The 18403-nt window shown below is 49.9% G+C and overlaps 1 protein-coding gene across 5 annotated transcripts in view; it reads right to left on the bottom strand.

Moving 5' to 3' along the window:
- Positions 1-18403, bottom strand: part of ulk4 (unc-51 like kinase 4) — a 633709-nt gene that overhangs the window by 92644 nt on the left and 522662 nt on the right. For all 5 annotated transcript variants that reach the window (XM_072510060.1, XM_072510064.1, XM_072510062.1 and 2 more), the window contains one exon: positions 16634-16800. In XM_072510060.1, coding sequence (XP_072366161.1) covers positions 16634-16800 — 167 coding nt within the window. The remainder of the gene's footprint in view (positions 1-16633; positions 16801-18403) is intronic.

The raw sequence follows: 18403 nt of genomic DNA, 5'->3' as shown, positions 1-18403 counted from the left end.
CAAAAAAAAAATCTGGAGAATCTTGCTGAAAAAAGACAAATGCTGTCAAAGTTTTTTGTCAGGGACCTATCTTATACAAGGAAAAGGAATATGCTGGGCCGAAAGGCCTGTTTCCATGCCGTAAACATCTCTGACTCTATGATATCTAGACATTGCATCTTTTTTGAATTATAATAATAATCTTCATTATTGTCATAAGTAGGCTTACATTAACACTGCAATGAAGTTACTGTGAAAAATTAAACAAAAGCATCGGGGACAACAGTTCCCTGGTGTATTCTTCATGGGTTTGTATTGACCAGAGTTAACAGGCCAACCAATTAGCACCCACGTCTCATGCAGTATAAACTGTTGCTACCTTTGAAATATGGAATTCTTGCGTCTGTCCTGATCAGTGTAAAATGAAAAGCTTCTCTTTTTCTCATCATACTCCAGCTCTGTACTACAAAGTGACTATCCAGTGAAACATTGGGTTGGTAATTGTGGGAGCTTGCTTTTTGCATTTAGCTTTTGTATTTGTCTACTTAACAGAGGCTATGACTGCACTTCATAAAGTAGTCTATTGGCTGGGATTGTACTACGATAGTGCACTAATTGTTGCGTGTCTCTTTGGTCATCTTTGGCAGTGCGCTCAAAAGGTATAAGACATGGGGCGGGATTCTCCTTTCCGGGGACTATGTCCCCTCGCTGGCAGGATAAACGGCGCGAACCACTCCGGTGTCAACAGCCCCCGAAAGTGCGGAATTCTCCGCACTTCTGAGGGCTAGGTGGACGCCGGAGGGGTTGGCGCTGCGCCAGCTGGCGTTGAAGGGACTGCGCGAGTTAGCGTATGCGCCAAAGGGCCGGCGTGATCTCGCACATGTGTAGGGGGTTGTCTCTTCCGCGCCGGCCATGGCGGAGCCCTACAGGGGTTGGCGCGGAAGGAAGGAGTGCCAGGCCACCGTCGGATCCCCTTGCGCCTCCGAGGACTGCCCCAGCCGACTTACCTGCCAGGTCCCGCCGTGTGGGACCATGTCTAATCCACGCCGGCGGGTCTGCCAGAAACGGACAGCCGCTCAGCCCATTGGGGCCCGGAGAATTGCCGGGGGGGGGGGGGGGGGGGGCGTTGCCAACGGCCCCCGACCGGCGTGGCGTGAACCCTGCCCCCGCCCCAAAACTGCCGCCGGAGAATACGGCAGCCGGCGTCGGGGCGGGATTCGTGCCACCGCCCGGGATTCTCCGACCCGGCGGGGGGTTGGAGAATTCCGCTGATGGACTATGTGCTACGTAGCTTTACCTACAACAATTTCATTACCACTCTGTGGTCACTTGAGAGGATGTGCTTTTTCATAACGGGGAGTGGGGGGGGGGGGGGGAGGAAAAAATCAGCACAATTAATATGGACTTGCCCACAGCCAACTGAAGAGCAGCAAAGGCAGAGAGTCCAGAAAACTCGTTCAAGCCCTTGAGAAAGGGAAACCTTAAGATATAGATGGTAATATTTAAAAAAAACAGATTATCACCCAAACAGTAGAACAGCTATTATAATAAGCATATAACAAAAACGTACTGGATTAACAAACACAAACTACTCCTAACGATGTGAAATCCTTAGAACGAGCGCAGAAAAGATGTAAAGGAATAATTTCCAATGGTGTGGAACTTCTGTTACGTGGATCGACTGGAGAAACTGACGTTGTTCTCCTTGGAGCAGAGAAGTTGGCAGGAAGATTTAATGGTGGTGCTCAAAATAATGCAGAGAGCAGAATCTGGGCCCACTGGCAAAGAAATTTGGAACCAGAGGAACCGATTTGAGGTGATTAACAAAAGAACTAAAGTGACGCGAGAAAAATGTTTTTACCCAGCGAGTGCACTGCCTAAAGGGGGAGACAAATTCTAAAACGAATTAGATAGGAACTCAAAAAAAAACAAAAATTAAAGAGATACAGGAATTGGATTAGGAATGGACTGCACTTGCAGAAAGCTGTCAATAAGCCGAATGGTCTCCTTCTGTGCTGTAGCCATTCTATGATTCAATGCAACTGATTTGCATCTATGTTAACTGCGAGTGGGGCGGACTGAACAGGTATTGGTAACCCACCGCTGCTCTGTATCCTTTATATCGTATTGGTCCTTCAGTGGGAATGTACACACTGAAAATGCATTACACACCAGGATTTTATTTGATAGAAGAAGAAGAATAGTGTGCTAATTAAGAAAAAATTGAATCACTGCAGAAAGAAAACCTGTGAAAATTTCAGTCCATTATGTCCCAGTTAAATATATGCAAGTGACTGCTGCAGCCAGTGGGTCTGTAACCGAACACTGCTAATCTGGGATTGCAGTAGTTTAAATAGATACACCCAGAAGGCTGCCTTTGCCATACTTAGCAGCGATCCAATCGACCATTGTAAGTGCAGTTGTCTGATTTCCGCTTCTGCTAATCATGTTCCCCGTGCTGCAGTAGAACTGCACAAGTGGCTGAATGCAACCATTTCACCTGATAAAGAATGAAACAGAAATATTGACCTTCAATCTCCTAATGGGGTTCCCACCGTGAATTCGGTAAAAGAGAAGAGATAGTGCAAATGGCAAATCGCAACCATTTACAGCTGTTATTATGAGAGATTGAAACAATCCCCATGGGGGCTGCCACTGCATTTGCATTAAATAGTTGCTAGACTAGTAACTTGTATTTTTATGCGTTAATTTCTAACGATTGCAATTCTGAAGGGAGAGAAAAACTGAGTATTGTGAGTCATTCACACATCCTCTGCTCCTGGGTGCAACTTTCTGCTCGAAGCCAACATGCAATTGGAATACGACAGGGTCACTTTTCACAGCTGGAAAGTTACTGCCTGAGGAATGTGTGACGGTACAGCTTTCTCAGATAATGACAACAATACACCCTTTAAAGCTGCATTATTACTGGGTACACATCTTCCCACCCCACCCCTCTCAGCCCCCCCTCCCCCTTTATTGTGCCTAATTAATATGAACTAGATTGCAAGCATTTGGCTTAAGAGGATGAGTGATTCTCCTGACTTTTCTTCCTGCAATGATTCTGATGTCCGTTATTTTTGACGCAGGGCTGGAGATTCTGAGTTCACGGTTAGAGATGTGGAATGATTATTGGACACCATCCTGTACAAATTTTGTGTTAGCATCAATTTACATAAAGTGGACTTCCGGGTGCGGCGATGACCACCTGAGTCGCACGTTTCGGCAGCTCCCTGTGAAACGGACTTTTGGGCTCTTGATAGGAGCCCCAACGGCAATTTTGACGGCTAAAAACACTGTGCGGTAAACCAGAAGGGAATCCCCCCTGGATACGGATGGAAAAAGGAGGAGAGAGTGGCCAGATTGCAGTGGATCCTTTAGAACAGCGGCAAGGAAGGCAAGCAAAAACCAAGATGGCGTCGGAAGGTGGCAGTTTAACATGGGGCCCTGAACAACAAGAGTTCTTGAAATGCTGTGTGGAAGAGCTCAAAAAGGAAATGAAGAAAGAGCTGTTGGCCCCGATACTACAGGCGATCGAAGGGCTAAAGGAGGAACAAAAGACCCAGGAGCGGGAGCTTCGGGTCGTGAAGGCAAAGGCAGCCGAGAATGAGGACGATATACAGGGCCTGGTGGTGAAGACGGAGACGCAGGAGGCACATCAGAAACGACGTGTGGAAAGGTTGGAGGCACTGGAAAACAACGCAAGGAGGAACAACCTGAGGATTCTTCGTCTTCCTGAAGGTGTGGAGGGAGCGGACGTCGGGGCATATGTGAGCACGATGCTGCACTCGTTAATGGGAGCGGAGGCCCCGGCGGGTCCGTTGGAGGTGGAGGGAGCATACCGAGTGATGGCGCGAGGACCGAGAGCAGGAGAAATTCCCAGAGCCATAGTGGTGAGATTCCTCCGTTTTAAGGATAGAGAAATGGTCCTTAGATGGGCGAAGAAAACTCGGAGCAGTAAATGGGAGAACGCGGTGATCCGCGTTTATCAAGACTGGAGTGCGGAGGTGGCGAGAAGGAGGGCGAGCTTTAATCGGGCCAAGGCGGTGCTTCATAAAAAGAAGATAAAATTTGGAATGCTGCAACCGGCAAGACTGTGGGTCACATATCGAGGGAGGCACCACTACTTTGAGACGGCGGATGAAGCGTGGACTTTTATTGTGGAAGAAAAACTGGAATGAGCGGGTTATTAAAAAGAACGTTCGAACAAAGTGGTGGGGCGAATGTGGGGGGCAAAGAGGGGTTTTATGTACTAATCCTGCGATGTGGTAACTTTTCTCTCTCCCACAGGTGGTGATGGGGGGAGGAGGAGGAGATGGGGCGTTGGCCATTGGGGGCGGGGCCAAGGGAGAAGCGCGGGCTTGGTTCCCGCGCTATGATAATCATGGCGGGAATAGAGAAGCAGGAAGGAGGGGGCGTCGCACGGTGCGAGCCGAGGTCACGGGGGGAAGCCGAGGTCAGCCAGAGTTTGCTGACTTCTGGGAGCAACATGGGGGGAGTAATTACGCTAGCGGGGGATCCAGCGGGGGGGGGGTGGGAGGGGGGAATTACTGGGTTGCTGCTGCTGGGGAGAGCGGGGAGCTGGTATGGGAGAGGATGGGCGGGGGGGCACCGCCTGGGGGAGATACAGCTGCGTGGGAACCGGGTGAGGAGCTGGAAAAAGGTGATGGCTAATAAGAAACTTAAGGCAGATGTGGTTATGTTACAGGAAACGCACCTGAAACTGATAGACCAGGTTAGGCTACGCAAAGGATGGGTGGGGCAGGTGTTCCATTTGGGGCTAGATGCGAAAAACAGGGGGGTGGCTATATTAGTGGGGAAGCGGGTAATGTTCGAGGCAAAGACGATAGTGTCGGATAACGGGGGCAGATACGTGATGGTGAGTGGCAAACTAGAGGGGGAGACGGTGGTTTTGGTAAACGTATATGCCCCGAACTGGGATGATGCCAATTTTATGAGGCGGATGCTAGGACGCATTCCGGACCTAGAGATGGGAAAGCTGATAATGGGGGGGAGATTTTAATACGGTGTTGGAACCAGGGCTGGATAGGTCGAAGTCCAGGACTGGAAGGAGGCCGGCAGCAGCCAAGGTACTTAAAGATTTTATGGAGCAGATGGGAGGTGTAGACCCGTGGAGATTTAGCAGACCTAGGAGTAAGGAGTTCTCGTTTTTCTCCTATGTCCATAAAGTCTACTCGCGAATAGACTTTTTTGTGCTGGGTAGGGCATTGATCCCGAAGGTGAGGGGAACGGAGTATACGGCTATAGCCATTTCGGATCACGCTCCACACTGGGTGGACTTGGAGATAGGGGAGGAAACAGGAGGGCGCCCACCCTGGAGAATGGACATGGGACTAATGGCAGATGAGGGGGTGTGTCTAAGGGTGAGGGGGTGCATTGAAAAGTACTTGGAACTCAATGATAATGGGGAGGTCCAGGTGGGAGTGGTCTGGGAGGCGCCGAAGGCGGTGGTTAGAGGGGAGCTGATATCAATAAGGGCACATAAAGGAAGCAGGAGAGTAAGGAACGGGAGCGGTTGCTGCAAGAACTTTTGAGGGTGGACAGACAATATGCGGAAGCACCGGAGGAGGGACTGTACAGGGAAAGGCAAAGGCTACATGTAGAATTTGACTTGCTGACTACAGGCACTGCAGAGGCACAATGGAGGAAGGCACAGGGTGTACAGTACGAATATGGGGAGAAGGCGAGCAGGTTGCTGGCACACCAATTGAGGAAAAGGGGAGCAGCGAGTGAAATAGGGGGAGTGAGGGATGAGGAAGGAGAGATGGAGCGGGGAGCGGAGAGAGTGAATGGAGTGTTCAAGACATTTTATAAAAAATTATATGAAGCTCAACCCCCGGATGGGAGGGAGAGAATGATGGGCTTCTTGGATCGGCTGGAATTTCCCAAGGTGGAAGAGCAGGAAAGGGTGGGACTGGGAGCACAGATCGAGGTAGAAGAAGTGGTGAAAGGAATTAGGAGCATGCAGGCGGGAAAGGCCCCGGGACCGGATGGATTCCCAGTCGAATTCTATAGAAAATATGTGGACTTGCTCGCCCCGGTACTGACGAGGACCTTTAATGAGGCAATGCAAAGGGGACAACTGCCCCCAACTATGTCTGAAGCACCGATATCGCTTCTCTTAAAGAAGGAAAAGGACCCGCTACAATGCGGGTCCTATAGACCTATTTCCCTCCTAAATGTAGATGCCAAGGTCCTGGCCAAGGTAATGGCAATGAGAATAGAGGAATGTGTCCCGGGGGTGGTCCACGAGGACCAAACTGGGTTTGTGAAGGGGAGACAGCTGAACACGAATATACGGAGGTTGTTAGGGGTAATGATGATGGCCCCACCAGAGGGAGAAACGGAGATAGTAGTGGCGATGGATGCCGAGAAAGCATTTGATAGAGTGGAGTGGGATTATTTGTGGGAGGTGTTGAGGAGATTTGGTTTTGGAGAGGGGTATGTTAGATGGGTGCAGCTGTTGTATAGGGCCCCAGTGGCGAGCGTGGTCACGAATGGACGGGGATCTGCATATTTTCGGCTCCATAGAGGGACAAGGCAGGGATGCCCTCTGTCCCCATTATTGTTTGCAATGGCGATTGAGCCCCTGGCGATAGCGTTGAGGGGTTCCAAGAAGTGGAGGGGAGTACTTAGGGGAGGAGAAGAGCACCGGGTATCTTTGTATGCGGACGATTTGCTACTATACGTGGCGGACCCGGCGGAGGGGATGCCAGAAATAATGCGGATACTTGGGGAGTTTGGGGATTTTTCAGGGTATAAATTGAACATGGGGAAAAGTGAGTTGTTTGTGGTGCATCCAGGGGAGCAGAGTAGAGAAATAGAGGACCTACCGTTGAGGAAGGTAACAAGAGACTTTCGTTACCTGGGGATCCAGATAGCTAAGAATTGGGGCACATTGCATAGGTTAAATTTAATGCGGTTGGTGGAACAGATGGAGGAGGATTTCAAGAGATGGGATATGGTATCCCTGTCAATGGCAGGGAGGGTGCAGGCGGTTAAGATGGTGGTCCTCCCGAGATTCCTCTTTGTGTTTCAGTGCCTCCCGGTGGTGATCATGAAGGCTTTTTTTAAAAGGATTGAAAAGAGCATCATGGGTTTTGTGTGGGCCGGGAAGACCCCGAGAGTGAGGAAGGGATTCTTACAGCGTAGCAGGGCTAGGGGGGGGCTGGCACTACCGAGCCTAAGTGAGTATTATTGGGCCGCAAATATTTCAATGGTGAGTAAGTGGATGGGAGAGGAGGAGGGAGCGGCGTAGAAGAGATTAGAGAGGGCGTCCTGTAGGGGGACTAGCCTACAGGCTATGGTGACAGCCCCATTGCCGTTCTCACCGAGGAACTACACCACAAGCCCGGTGGTGGTGGCTACACTGAAGATTTGGGGACAGTGGAGACGGCATAGGGGAAAGACTGGAGCCTTGGGGGGGTCCCCGATAAGAAACATCCATAGGTTTGCCCCGGGGGGAATGGATGGGGGATATGGAATGTGGCAAAGAGCAGGAATAACGCAACTGAACGATCTGTTTGTGGATGGGAAGTTCGCGAGTCTGGGAGCGCTGACCGAGAAATATGGGTTGCCCCAAGGGAATGCATTCAGGTATATGCAACTGAGGGCTTTTGCGAGGCAACAGGTGAGGGAATTCCCGCAGCTCCCGACACAAGAGGTGCAGGACAGAGTGATCTCAAAGACATGGGTGGGGGATGGTAAGGTGTCAGATATATATAGGGAAATGAGGGACGAAGGGGAGACTATGGTAGATGAACTAAAAGGGAAATGGGAAGAAGAGCTGGGGGAGGAGATCGAGGAGCGGCTGTGGGCAGATGCCCTAAGCAGGGTAAACTCGTCGTCCTCGTGTGCCAGGCTAAGCCTGATTCAGTTTAAGGTATTACACAGGGCACATATGACTGGAGCACGGCTCAGTAAATTTTTTGGGGTGGAGGATAGGTGTGCGAGGTGCTCGAGAAGCCCAGCGAATCATACCCATATGTTTTGGTCATGCCCGGCACTACAGGGGTTTTGGATGGGGGTGACAAAGGTGCTTTCAAAAGTAGTAGGAGTCCAGGTCGAACCAAGCTGGGGGGTTGGCTATATTTGGGGTTGCACAAGAGCCGGGAGTGCAGGAGGCGAGAGAGGCCGATGTTTTGGCCTTTGCGTCCCTAGTAGCCCGGCGCAGGATATTGCTAATGTGGAAAGAAGCCAAGCCCCCGGGGGTGGAGACCTGGATAAATGACATGGCGGGGTTTATAAAGCTAGAGCGGATTAAGTTCGTCCTAAGGGGGTCGGCTCAAGGGTTCACCAGGCGGTGGCAACCGTTCGTCGAATACCTCGCAGAAAGATAGACGGAATGGGAAAAAGAAGGCAGCAGCAGCAGCCCAGGATCGGGAGAGGGGGGCGGGGGGGGAGGAGGAACCAGAAGGACTCTCATGGTTGTTAATATATACTATATAATATGTATAGGTCGTTGCTACAGATAATTATATATTGGACTTTAAATTATATTTTTGGAGAGTGTTACTTGTGACAAGGCAGTTGCCAATTAGGGCTAGTTTTCATTTTTGTTATTTATTATTTATTCATTTTTTGTTTATAAAATAGGTCATTGTTATTTGTGTTGTTATAATATTGTGTAAAGGATGCACAATGTACTGTGTTGGTTGACCAAAAATTTTCAATAAAATATTTAATAAAAAAAAAAATTTACATAAAGTGCCAGGTTCTCTGTTTTCTGTGAGAATATCTACTTAATTTATTTTTTTGCTTTGGTTTTTATTTCGATATCGACACCAGGCTTTTCCTGAGATAAATCTTCAGCTTGTTGTGCTGTCTTGCCACTATTCCTAGCCAGCCTCAGGATATCTTGCAAGCCCGATAATGTGTTTTTAAAATGAGCTCATCTTTCATTCTTTTAAACCCCAAAGATATGTAGGCTCATTCTGCTCGATCACTCCTCATAGTACAATCCCGTCATCCAAAAAGTCAGTTAATCAATCAATCAATATTTTCTCCATAGTGGTACAGATGGACCATCACAAAGAAATCTTGGACATCAAAAATGCCAAATATTTATTTGTGTTTTGATGCCAAATATTTAGACCATAAGACATAGGAGCGGAAGTAAGGCCATTCGGCCCATCGAGTCCACTCCACCATTCAATCATGGCTGATTTCAACTCCATTTACCCGCTCTCTCTCCATTGCCCTTAATTCCTCGAGAAATCAAGAATTTATCAACTTCTGTCTTAAAGACACTCAACGTCCCGGCCTACACTGCCCTCTGTGGCAATGAATTCCACAGACCCACCACTCTCTGGCTGAAGAAATTTCTCCTCATCTCTGTTCTAAAGTGACTCCCTTTTATTCTAAGGCTGTGCCCCCGGGTCCTAGTCTCCCCTGCTAATCATAGAATTTACAATGCAGAAGGAGGCCATTTGGCCCATCGAGTCTGCACCAGTTCTTGGAAAGAGCACCCTACCCAATCCCATACCCCCACCCTATCCCCATAAACCAGTAACCCCACCCAACACTAAGGGCAATTTTGGACACTAAGGGCAATTTTAGCATGGCCAATCCACCTAACCCGCACATCTTTGGACTGTGGGAGGAAACCGGAGCACCCGGAGGAAACCCATGCACACACGGGGAGAACGTGCAGACTCCGCACAGACAGCGACCCAAGCCGGGAATCGAACCTGGGACCCTGGAGCTGTGAAGCAATTGTGCTAACCACTATGGTACCGTGCTGCCCAATGGAAATAACTTCCCTACGTCCACCCTATCTAAGCCATTCATTATCTTGTAAGTTTCTATTAGATCTCCCCTCAACCTCCTAAACTCCAATGAATATAATCCCAGGATCCTCAGACGTTCATCATATGTTAGGCCTACCATTCCTGGGATCATCCGTGTGAATCTCCGCTGGACCCGCTCCAGTGCCAGTATGTCCTTCCTGAGGTGTGGGGCCCAAAATTGCTCACAGTATTCCAAATGGGGCCTAACTAATTCTTTATAAAGCTTCAGAAGTACATCCCGGCTTTTATATTCCAAGCCTCTTGAGATGAATGACAACATTGCATTTGCTTTCTTAATTACGGACTCAACCTGCAAGTTTACCTTTAGAGAGTCCTGGACTGACTTCCGGGTGCGGCGATGACCAGCTGAGTCGCACGTTTCGGCAGCTCCTGGTGAAACGGACTTTTGGGCTCTTGATAGGAGCCCCAACGGCAATTTTGACGGCTAAAAACACTGTGCGGTAAACCAGAAGGGAATCCCCCCTGGATACGGATGAAAAAAGGAGAAAGTGTCCGGATTGCAGTGGATCCTTTAGAACAGCGGCAAGGAAGGCAAGCAAAAACCAAGATGGCGTCGGAAGGTGGCAGTTTAACATGGGGCCCTGAACAACAAGAGTTCTTGAAATGCTGTGTGGAAGAGCTCAAAAAGGAAATGAAGAAAGAGCTGTTGGCCCCGATACTACAGGCGATCGAAGGGCTAAAGGAGGAACAAAAGACCCAGGAGCGGGAGCTTCGGGTCGTGAAGGCAAAGGCAGCCGAGAATGAGGACGACATACAGGGCCTGGTGGTGGGAGATGCATGAGGCACATCAGAAACGATGTGTGGAAAGGTTGGAGGCACTGGAGAACAATGCAAGGAGGAACAACCTGAGGATTCTTGGTCTTCCAGAAGGTGTGGAGGGAGTGGACGTCGGGGCATATGTGAGCACGATGCTGCACTCGTTAATGGGAGCGGAGGCCCCGGCGGGTCCGTTGGAGGTGGAGGGAGCATACCGAGTGATGGCGCGAGGACCGAGAGCAGGAGAAATTCCCAGAGCCATAGTGGTGAGATTCCTCCGTTTTAAGGATAGAGAAATGGTCCTTAGATGGGCAAAGAAAACTCGGAGCAGTAAATGGGAGAACACGGTGATCCGCGTTTATCAAGATTGGAGTGCGGAGCTGGCGAGAAGGAGGGCGAGCTTTAATCGGGCCAAGGCGGTGCTTCATAAAAAGAAGATAAAATTTGGAATGCTGCAACCGGCAAGACTGTGGGTCACATATCGAGGAAGGCACCACTACTTTGAGACGGCGGATGAAGCGTGGACTTTTATTGTGGAAGAAAAACTGGAATGAGCGGGTTATTAAAAAGAACGTTTGAACAAAGTGGTGGGGTGAATGTGGGGGGCGAAGAGGGGGTTAAAAAATGGGGGAAAGAGGAGTTTTATGTACTAATCCTGCGATGTGGTAACTTTTCTCTCTTCCACAGGTGATGATGGGGGGAGGAGGGGAGGTGGAGGAGATGGGGCGTTGGCCATTGGGGGCGGGGCCAAGGGAGAAGCGCGGGCTTGGTTCCCGCGCTATGATAATCATGGCGGGAATAGAGAAGCAGGAAGGAGGGGGCGTCGCACGGTGCGAGCCGAGGTCACGGGGGGAAGCCGAGGTCGGCCAGAGTTTGCTGACTTCTGGGAGCAACATGGGGGGAGTAATTACGCTAGCGGGGGAATCTAGCGGGGGGGTGGGAGGGGGGAATTACTGGGTTGCTGCTGCTGGGGAGAGGGGGGAGCTGGTATGGGAGGGGATGGGCGGGGGGGCACCGCCTGGGGGAGATACAGCTGCGTGGGAACCGGGTGAGGAGCTGGAAAAAGGGGATGGCTAATCGACAAGGGGGGGGGGGGTAGGAAGTCCCCCAACCCGGCTGATCACGTGGAACGTGAGAGGAGCTGAACGGGCCAATAAAGAGGGCACGGGTACTCGCACACCTTAAGAAACTTAAGGCAGATGTGGTTATGTTACAGTAAACGCACCTGAAACTGATAGACCAGGTTAGGCTACGCAAAGGATGGGTGGGGCAGGTGTTCCATTCGGGGCTAGATGCGAAAAACAGGGGGGTGGCTATATTAGTGGGGAAGCGGGTAATGTTCGAGGCAAAGACTATAGTGGCGGATAACGGGGGCAGATACGTGATGGTGAGTGGCAAACTACAGGGGGAGACGGTGGTTTTGGTAAACGTATATGCCCCGAACTGGGATGATGCCAATTTTATGAGGCGGATGCTAGGACGCATTCCGGACCTAGAGATGGGAAAGCTGATAATGGGGGGAGATTTTAATACGGTGTTGGAACCAGGGCTGGATAGGTCGAAGTCCAGGACTGGAAGGAGGCCGGCAGCAGCCAAGGTACTTAAAGATTTTATGGAGCAGATGGGAGGTGTAGACCCGTGGAGATTTAGCAGACCTAGGAGTAAGGAGTTCTCGTTTTTCTCCTATGTCCATAAAGTCTACTCGCGAATAGACTTTTTTGTGCTGGGAAGGGCGTTGATCCCGAAGGTGAGGGGAACGGAGTATACGGCTATAGCCATTTCGGATCACGCTCCACACTGGGTAGACTTGGAGATAGGGGAGGAAACAGGAGGGCGCCCACCCTGGAGAATGGACATGGGACTAATGGCAGATGAGGGGGTGTGTCTAAGGGTGAGGGGGTGCATTGAAAAGTACTTGGAACTCAATGATAATGGGGAGGTCCAGGTGGGAGTGGTCTGGGAGGCGCCGAAGGCGGTGGTTAGAGGGGAGCTGATATCAATAAGGGCACATAAAGGGAAGCAGGAGAGTAAGGAACGGGAGCGGTTGCTGCAAGAACTTTTGAGGGTGGACAGACAATATGCGGAAGCACCGGAGGAGGGACTGTACAGGGAAAGGCAAAGGCTACATGTAGAATTTGACTTGCTGACTACGGGCACTGCAGAGGCACAATGGAGGAAGGCACAGGGTGTACAGTACGAATATGGGGAGAAGGCGAGCAGGTTGCTGGCACACCAATTGAGGAAAAGGGGAGCAGCGAGGGAAATAGGGGGAGTGAGGGATGAGGAAGGAGAGATGGAGCGGGGAGCGGAGAGAGTGAATGGAGTGTTCAAGACATTTTATAAAAAATTATATGAAGCTCAACTCCCGGATGGGAGGGAGAGAATGATGGGCTTTTTGGATCGGCTGGAATTTCCCAAGGTGGAAGAGCAGTAAAGGGTGGGACTGGGAGCACAGATCGAGGTAGAAGAAGTGGTGAAAGGAATTAGGAGCATGCAGGCGGGAAAGGCCCCGGGACCGGATGGATTCCCAGTCGAATTCTATAGAAAATATGTGGACTTGCTCGCCCCGGTATTGACGAGGACCTTTAATGAGGCAAAGGAAAGGGGACAACTGCCCCCAACTATGTCTGAAGCAACGATATCGCTTCTCTTAAAGAAGGAAAAGGACCCGCTACAATGCGGGTCCTATAGACCTATTTCTCTCCTAAATGTAGATGCCAAGATCCTGGCCAAGGTAGTGGCAATGAGAATAGAGGAATGTGTCCCGGGGGTGGTCCACGAGGACCAAACTGGGTTTGTGAAGGGGAGACAGCTGAACACGAATATACGGAGGCTGTTAGGGGTAATGATGATGCCCCCACCAGAGGGGGATACGGAGATAGTAGTGGCGATGGATGCCGAGAAAGCATTTGATAGAGTGGCGTGGGATTATTTGTGGGAGGTGTTGAGGAGATTTGGTTTTGGAGAGGGGTATGTTAGATGGGTGCAGCTGTTGTATAGGGCCCCGATGGCGAGCGTGGTCACGAATGGACGGGGATCTGCATATTTTCGGCTCCATAGAGGGACAAGGCAGGGATGCCCTCTGTCCCCATTATTGTTTGCACTGGCGATTGAGCCCCTGGCGATAGCGTTGAGGGGTTCCAAGAAGTGGAGGGGAGTACTTAGAGGAGGAGAAGAACACCGGGTATCTTTGTATGCGGACGATTTGTTACTATATGTGGCAGACCCGGCGGAGGGGATGCCAGAAATAATGCGGATACTTGGGGAATTTGGGGATTTTTCAGGGTATAAATTGAACATGGGGAAAAGTGAGTTGTTTGTGGTGCATCCAGGGGAGCAGAGTAGAGAAATAGAGGACCTACCGTTGAGGAAGGTAACAAGGGACTTTCGTTACCTGGGGATCCAGATAGCCAGGAATTGGGGCACATTGCATAGGTTAAATTTAACGCGGTTGGTGGAACAAATGGAGGAGGATTTCAAGAGATGGGATATGGTATCCCTGTCACTGGCAGGGAGGGTGCAGGCGGTTAAGATGGTGATCCTCCCGAGATTCCTCTTTGTGTTTCAGTGCCTCCCGGTGGTGATCACGAAGGCTTTTTTTAAAAGGATTGAAAAGAGCATCATGGGTTTTGTGTGGGCCGGGAAGACCCCGAGAGTGAGGAAGGGATTCTTACAGCGTAGCAGGGATAGGGTGGGGCTGGCACTACCGAGCCTAAGTAAGTATCATTGGGCCGCTAATATTTCAATGGCGAGTAAGTGGATGGGAGAGGAGGAGGGAGCGGCGTGGAAGAGATTAGAGAGGGCGTCCTGTAGGGGGACTAGCCTACAGGCTATGGTGACAGCCCCATTGCCGTTCTCACCGAGGAACTACATCACAAGCCCGGTGGTGGTGGCTACACTGAAGATTTGGGGACAGTGGAGACGGCATAGGGGAAAGACTGAAGCCTTGGGGGGGTCCCCGATAAGAAACAACCATAGGTTTGCCCCGGGGGGAATGGATGGGGGATATGGAATGTGGCAAAGAGCAGGAATAACGCAACTGAAAGATCAGTTTGTGGATGGGAAGTTCGCAAGTCTGGGAGCGCTGACCGAGAAATATGGGTTGCCCCAAGGGAATGCATTCAGGTATATGCAACTGAGGGCTTTTGCGAGGCAACAGGTGAGGGAATTCCCGCAGCTCCCGACACAAGAGGTGCAGGACAGAGTGATCTCAAAGACATGGGTGGGGGATGGTAAGGTGTCAGATATATATAGGGAAATGAGGGACGAAGGGGAGACTATGGTCGATGAACTAAAAGGGAAATGGGAAGAAGAGCTGGGGGAGGAAATCGAGGAGGGGCTGTGGGCAGATGCCCTAAGCAGGGTAAACTCGTCGTCCTCGTGTGCCAGGCTAAGCCTGATTCAGTTTAAGGTATTACACAGGGCGCATATGACTGGAGCACGGCTCAGTAAATTTTTTGGGGTGGAGGATAGGTGTGCGAGGTGCTCGAGAAGCCCAGCGAATCATACCCATACGTTTTGGTCATGTGGGGGGGGGGGGGTGGGGGGGGGGGGGGAGGGAGGAGGAACCATAAGGACTCTCAGGGTTGTTAATATATAGTGTATAATATGTATAGGTCGTTGCTACGGATAATTATATATTGGACTGTTAAATTATATTTTTGGAGTGTTACTTGTGATAAGGCAGTTGCCAATTAGGGTTAGTTTTCATTTTTGTTATTTATTATTTATTCATTTTCTGTTTATAAAATAGGTCATTGTTATTTGTGTTGTTATAATATTGTGTAAAGGATGCACAATGTACTGTGTTGGTTGACCAAAAATTTTCAATAAAATATTTTTTTAAAAAGAGAGTCCTGGACTAGGACTCCCAAGTCCCTTTGCACTTCAGGATTATGAATTTTGTCACCGTTTAGAAAATAGTCCATGCCTCTATTCTTTTTTCCAAAGTGCCAGACCTCGCACTTGCCCACGTTGAATTTCATCAGCCATTTCTTGGACCACTCTCCTAAACTGTCTAAATCTTTCTGCAGCCTCCCCACCTCCTCCATACTACCTGCCCTCCACCTATCTTTGTATCATCGGCAAACGTAGCCAGAATGCCCCCAGTCCCGTCATCTAGATCGTTAATATATAAAGAGAACAGCTGTGGCCCCAACACTGAACCCTGCAGGACACCACTCGTCACTGGTTGCCATTCCGAAAAAGAACCTTTTATCCCAACTCTCTGCCTTCTGCCTGACAGCCAATCGTCAATCCATGTTAGTACCTTGCCTCGAATACCATGGGCCCTTATTTTACTCAGCAGTCTCCCGTGAGGCACCTTATCAAAGGCCTTTTGGAAGTCAAGATAGATAACATCCATTGGCTCTCCTTGGTCTAACCTATTTGTTATCTCTTCAAAGAACTCTAACAGGTTTGTCAGGCACGACCTCCCCTTACTAAATCCATGCTGCTTTGTCCTAATCCGACCCTGCACTTCCAAGAATTTAGAAATCTCATACTTAACAATGGATTCTAGAATCTTGCCAACAACCGAGGTTAGGCTAATTGGCCAATAATTTTCCATCTTTTTCCTTGTTCCCTTCTTGAACAGGGGGGTTACAACAGCGATTTTCCAATCCTCTGGGACTTTCTCTGACTCCAGTGATTTATTTGTGTTTTGATGCTAAATATTTATTTGTGTTCTTTGTTGCCAAGACAATTCTTACAGGTAATTTGGCCTAGATGTTTGATTTTAAAGAAAGTTCTTCTCTCCTCGAACTCCTAGCTCTTCCTGTTAGCTTTTAACTTTGATTCTATCCTGGAATTCTGAGGAAGATAGAGAACACAAGGCCTATCTTGTCCTGCCTCACAGCAATGAAAGACAAGCAAAAGGTAAGATACACTCGGCGTTGCTCTCGCTTGCCCATGGCTAACGGGCCAGGAGAAGAGTGCCTACCCACCATATTTTCTAAGAAGACCGAAGAAAAGAACAAAACAAACTACTGAAGGGGAGAAAAACACAAACTAGACCTTGTGTCAATAGAAATCCAGAAACAAAATGGCCACTCTGAGCCTCATCTTACCTGCAAAGCAGAGCGAACAACGTTTGATGTGTGGTTCAGTATATTGTGTAAAATATCAATTAGAGCTAACAACAGATTGCTAGTGGTCTTCAAGCCATTTTTATCATCCATTTCGAAGTAGATGGCCGTGGTTTCGATGAATAAATTACGGACCAAATCAACAAGACCTGTGGGGCAAGAAAACATACTGAAACCAGCTGTACTGACTCAACACAAACTGTTTTGTACAAACTTTTCACACATACTACAATGGGGCTAACTTGCTATGTATGTAGGGTCAGCGCATCTGTTAATTGAACATTAAGGTTCTGTAGTTCTGTGTACCAGTACAAATTGAATCCACACCACTATGGCTCTGCTTGGGACTAAACAGATACAAAGAGCATGATGCAACGGCCACATTGTGCCTGCCGCAGATCTGTGCACGCGGTTACATCGCGTGAGAGGTCGAAATCGGGATCCGCGCCAGGCGCTGATCGGTTAGCAATCTAACTGACCAGCTCCCGTTGGCGGGTTCCGGATCCCGCCCAGACGTGGCGAGGAACCAATTATCACCAATTGTGGACAATCTCCATCTCATTAACGAGATGGACGCCCTATCTAATGGCCCCCCAGGATCTAACCGGCTCCCCAGCGAGCGATCATGCGGGTGCCATTTAGCGACGGGAAGCTAGCACAATGGCTGCTGTGGATGTCGGAGGAGGTGAGCAGCCATTTTCGAAATTGGACATGCAGTCCAAGGGCACTGGAGCTGCTGCCCTAGTCCTCGGGGGTGGGGGAGTCCCCGGGGGGGGCGGGAAGGGGGGGACTTGATTGGGGGACTTTGCAACATCGGCCCCACGGCCGAGAGGGTGAGGGACTCGGCGCCTGCGATTCCTTCAGACCATCCCCCAGATTGTGTGTACCCATAATAGGGGCAACTGTAGCTGCTGCCTGTGTCCCACCAAACACCTCCTGGACAGAGCCCTGCTTATGGTAATATGGTGCAGGTCACTTTAACCCCCTCTGACTGTGAGCAGCCTTTGGCTGCACAGCCGAAGGCTATTGCTGATACAAATTGGCATTGTTAGTTATGTGAGCACATCCCAGCTGCAGGTTGTGTTTGCTGCTTCTGCTGCTGAGCTGCAAATGCCTGGAGGCTTCTGTACGGGGGAGTTTGTTTGCTGTTTGCTGCTGCCTTTTCTGCTTGTTGGTGGTTGACTCACCAAGTGGCTTTCCACTGATGCAACTCCACTGTGTGGGGGGTGGTCGTTTTTGCACCATTGGCAGTGCTGCCTTTTTTGTCTGGCATCTGTGTGCTTGTCTGCTGTGGCCCCTCTCGCTTCTGTGTCCTGGTCCCCTGGCAATTTACCAGTGCTGGAGTAGGGGTGGGGTTCATTCTCCTTCCTCCGCTGTGCCCCATTTCGGTGTGACCTTTTCCATGGTTTTTGCTGCTCGTTCTCATGTACGCGTACTCTAACAGGCATACATGTGCAGTCATTCATGCATATACTCTATGCATGCACACTCTTACCAATATGCACACACTAATGTTCACGCACATACTTTCCTGCACACACATTGGGCACCTTTCCACTGATGGTGGCTCTGCTGCTGGGGCCGCTGGGGGGGCCACAGAACAATGGGGTGTCCCCCAGAACAAGAGGCTCATCGGATGGCACTATGAGAGAAGGTGAGGCACGCAAGGGTGGGGCGGGCTCAGGAGTTTTGAGGGTCCCGGGGTGGAAGCGCTAACTGATGGTCGGTCTCTCGCCTCGCCAATTCCTTACA

The sequence above is a fragment of the Scyliorhinus torazame genome, chromosome 6, assembly GCF_047496885.1.
Source record: "Scyliorhinus torazame isolate Kashiwa2021f chromosome 6, sScyTor2.1, whole genome shotgun sequence".
In the NCBI taxonomy this organism is placed as follows: domain Eukaryota; kingdom Metazoa; phylum Chordata; class Chondrichthyes; order Carcharhiniformes; family Scyliorhinidae; genus Scyliorhinus; species Scyliorhinus torazame.
Note: the sequence above shows the minus strand (reverse complement) of the source record. Positions and strands in the feature narration are given on the sequence as shown.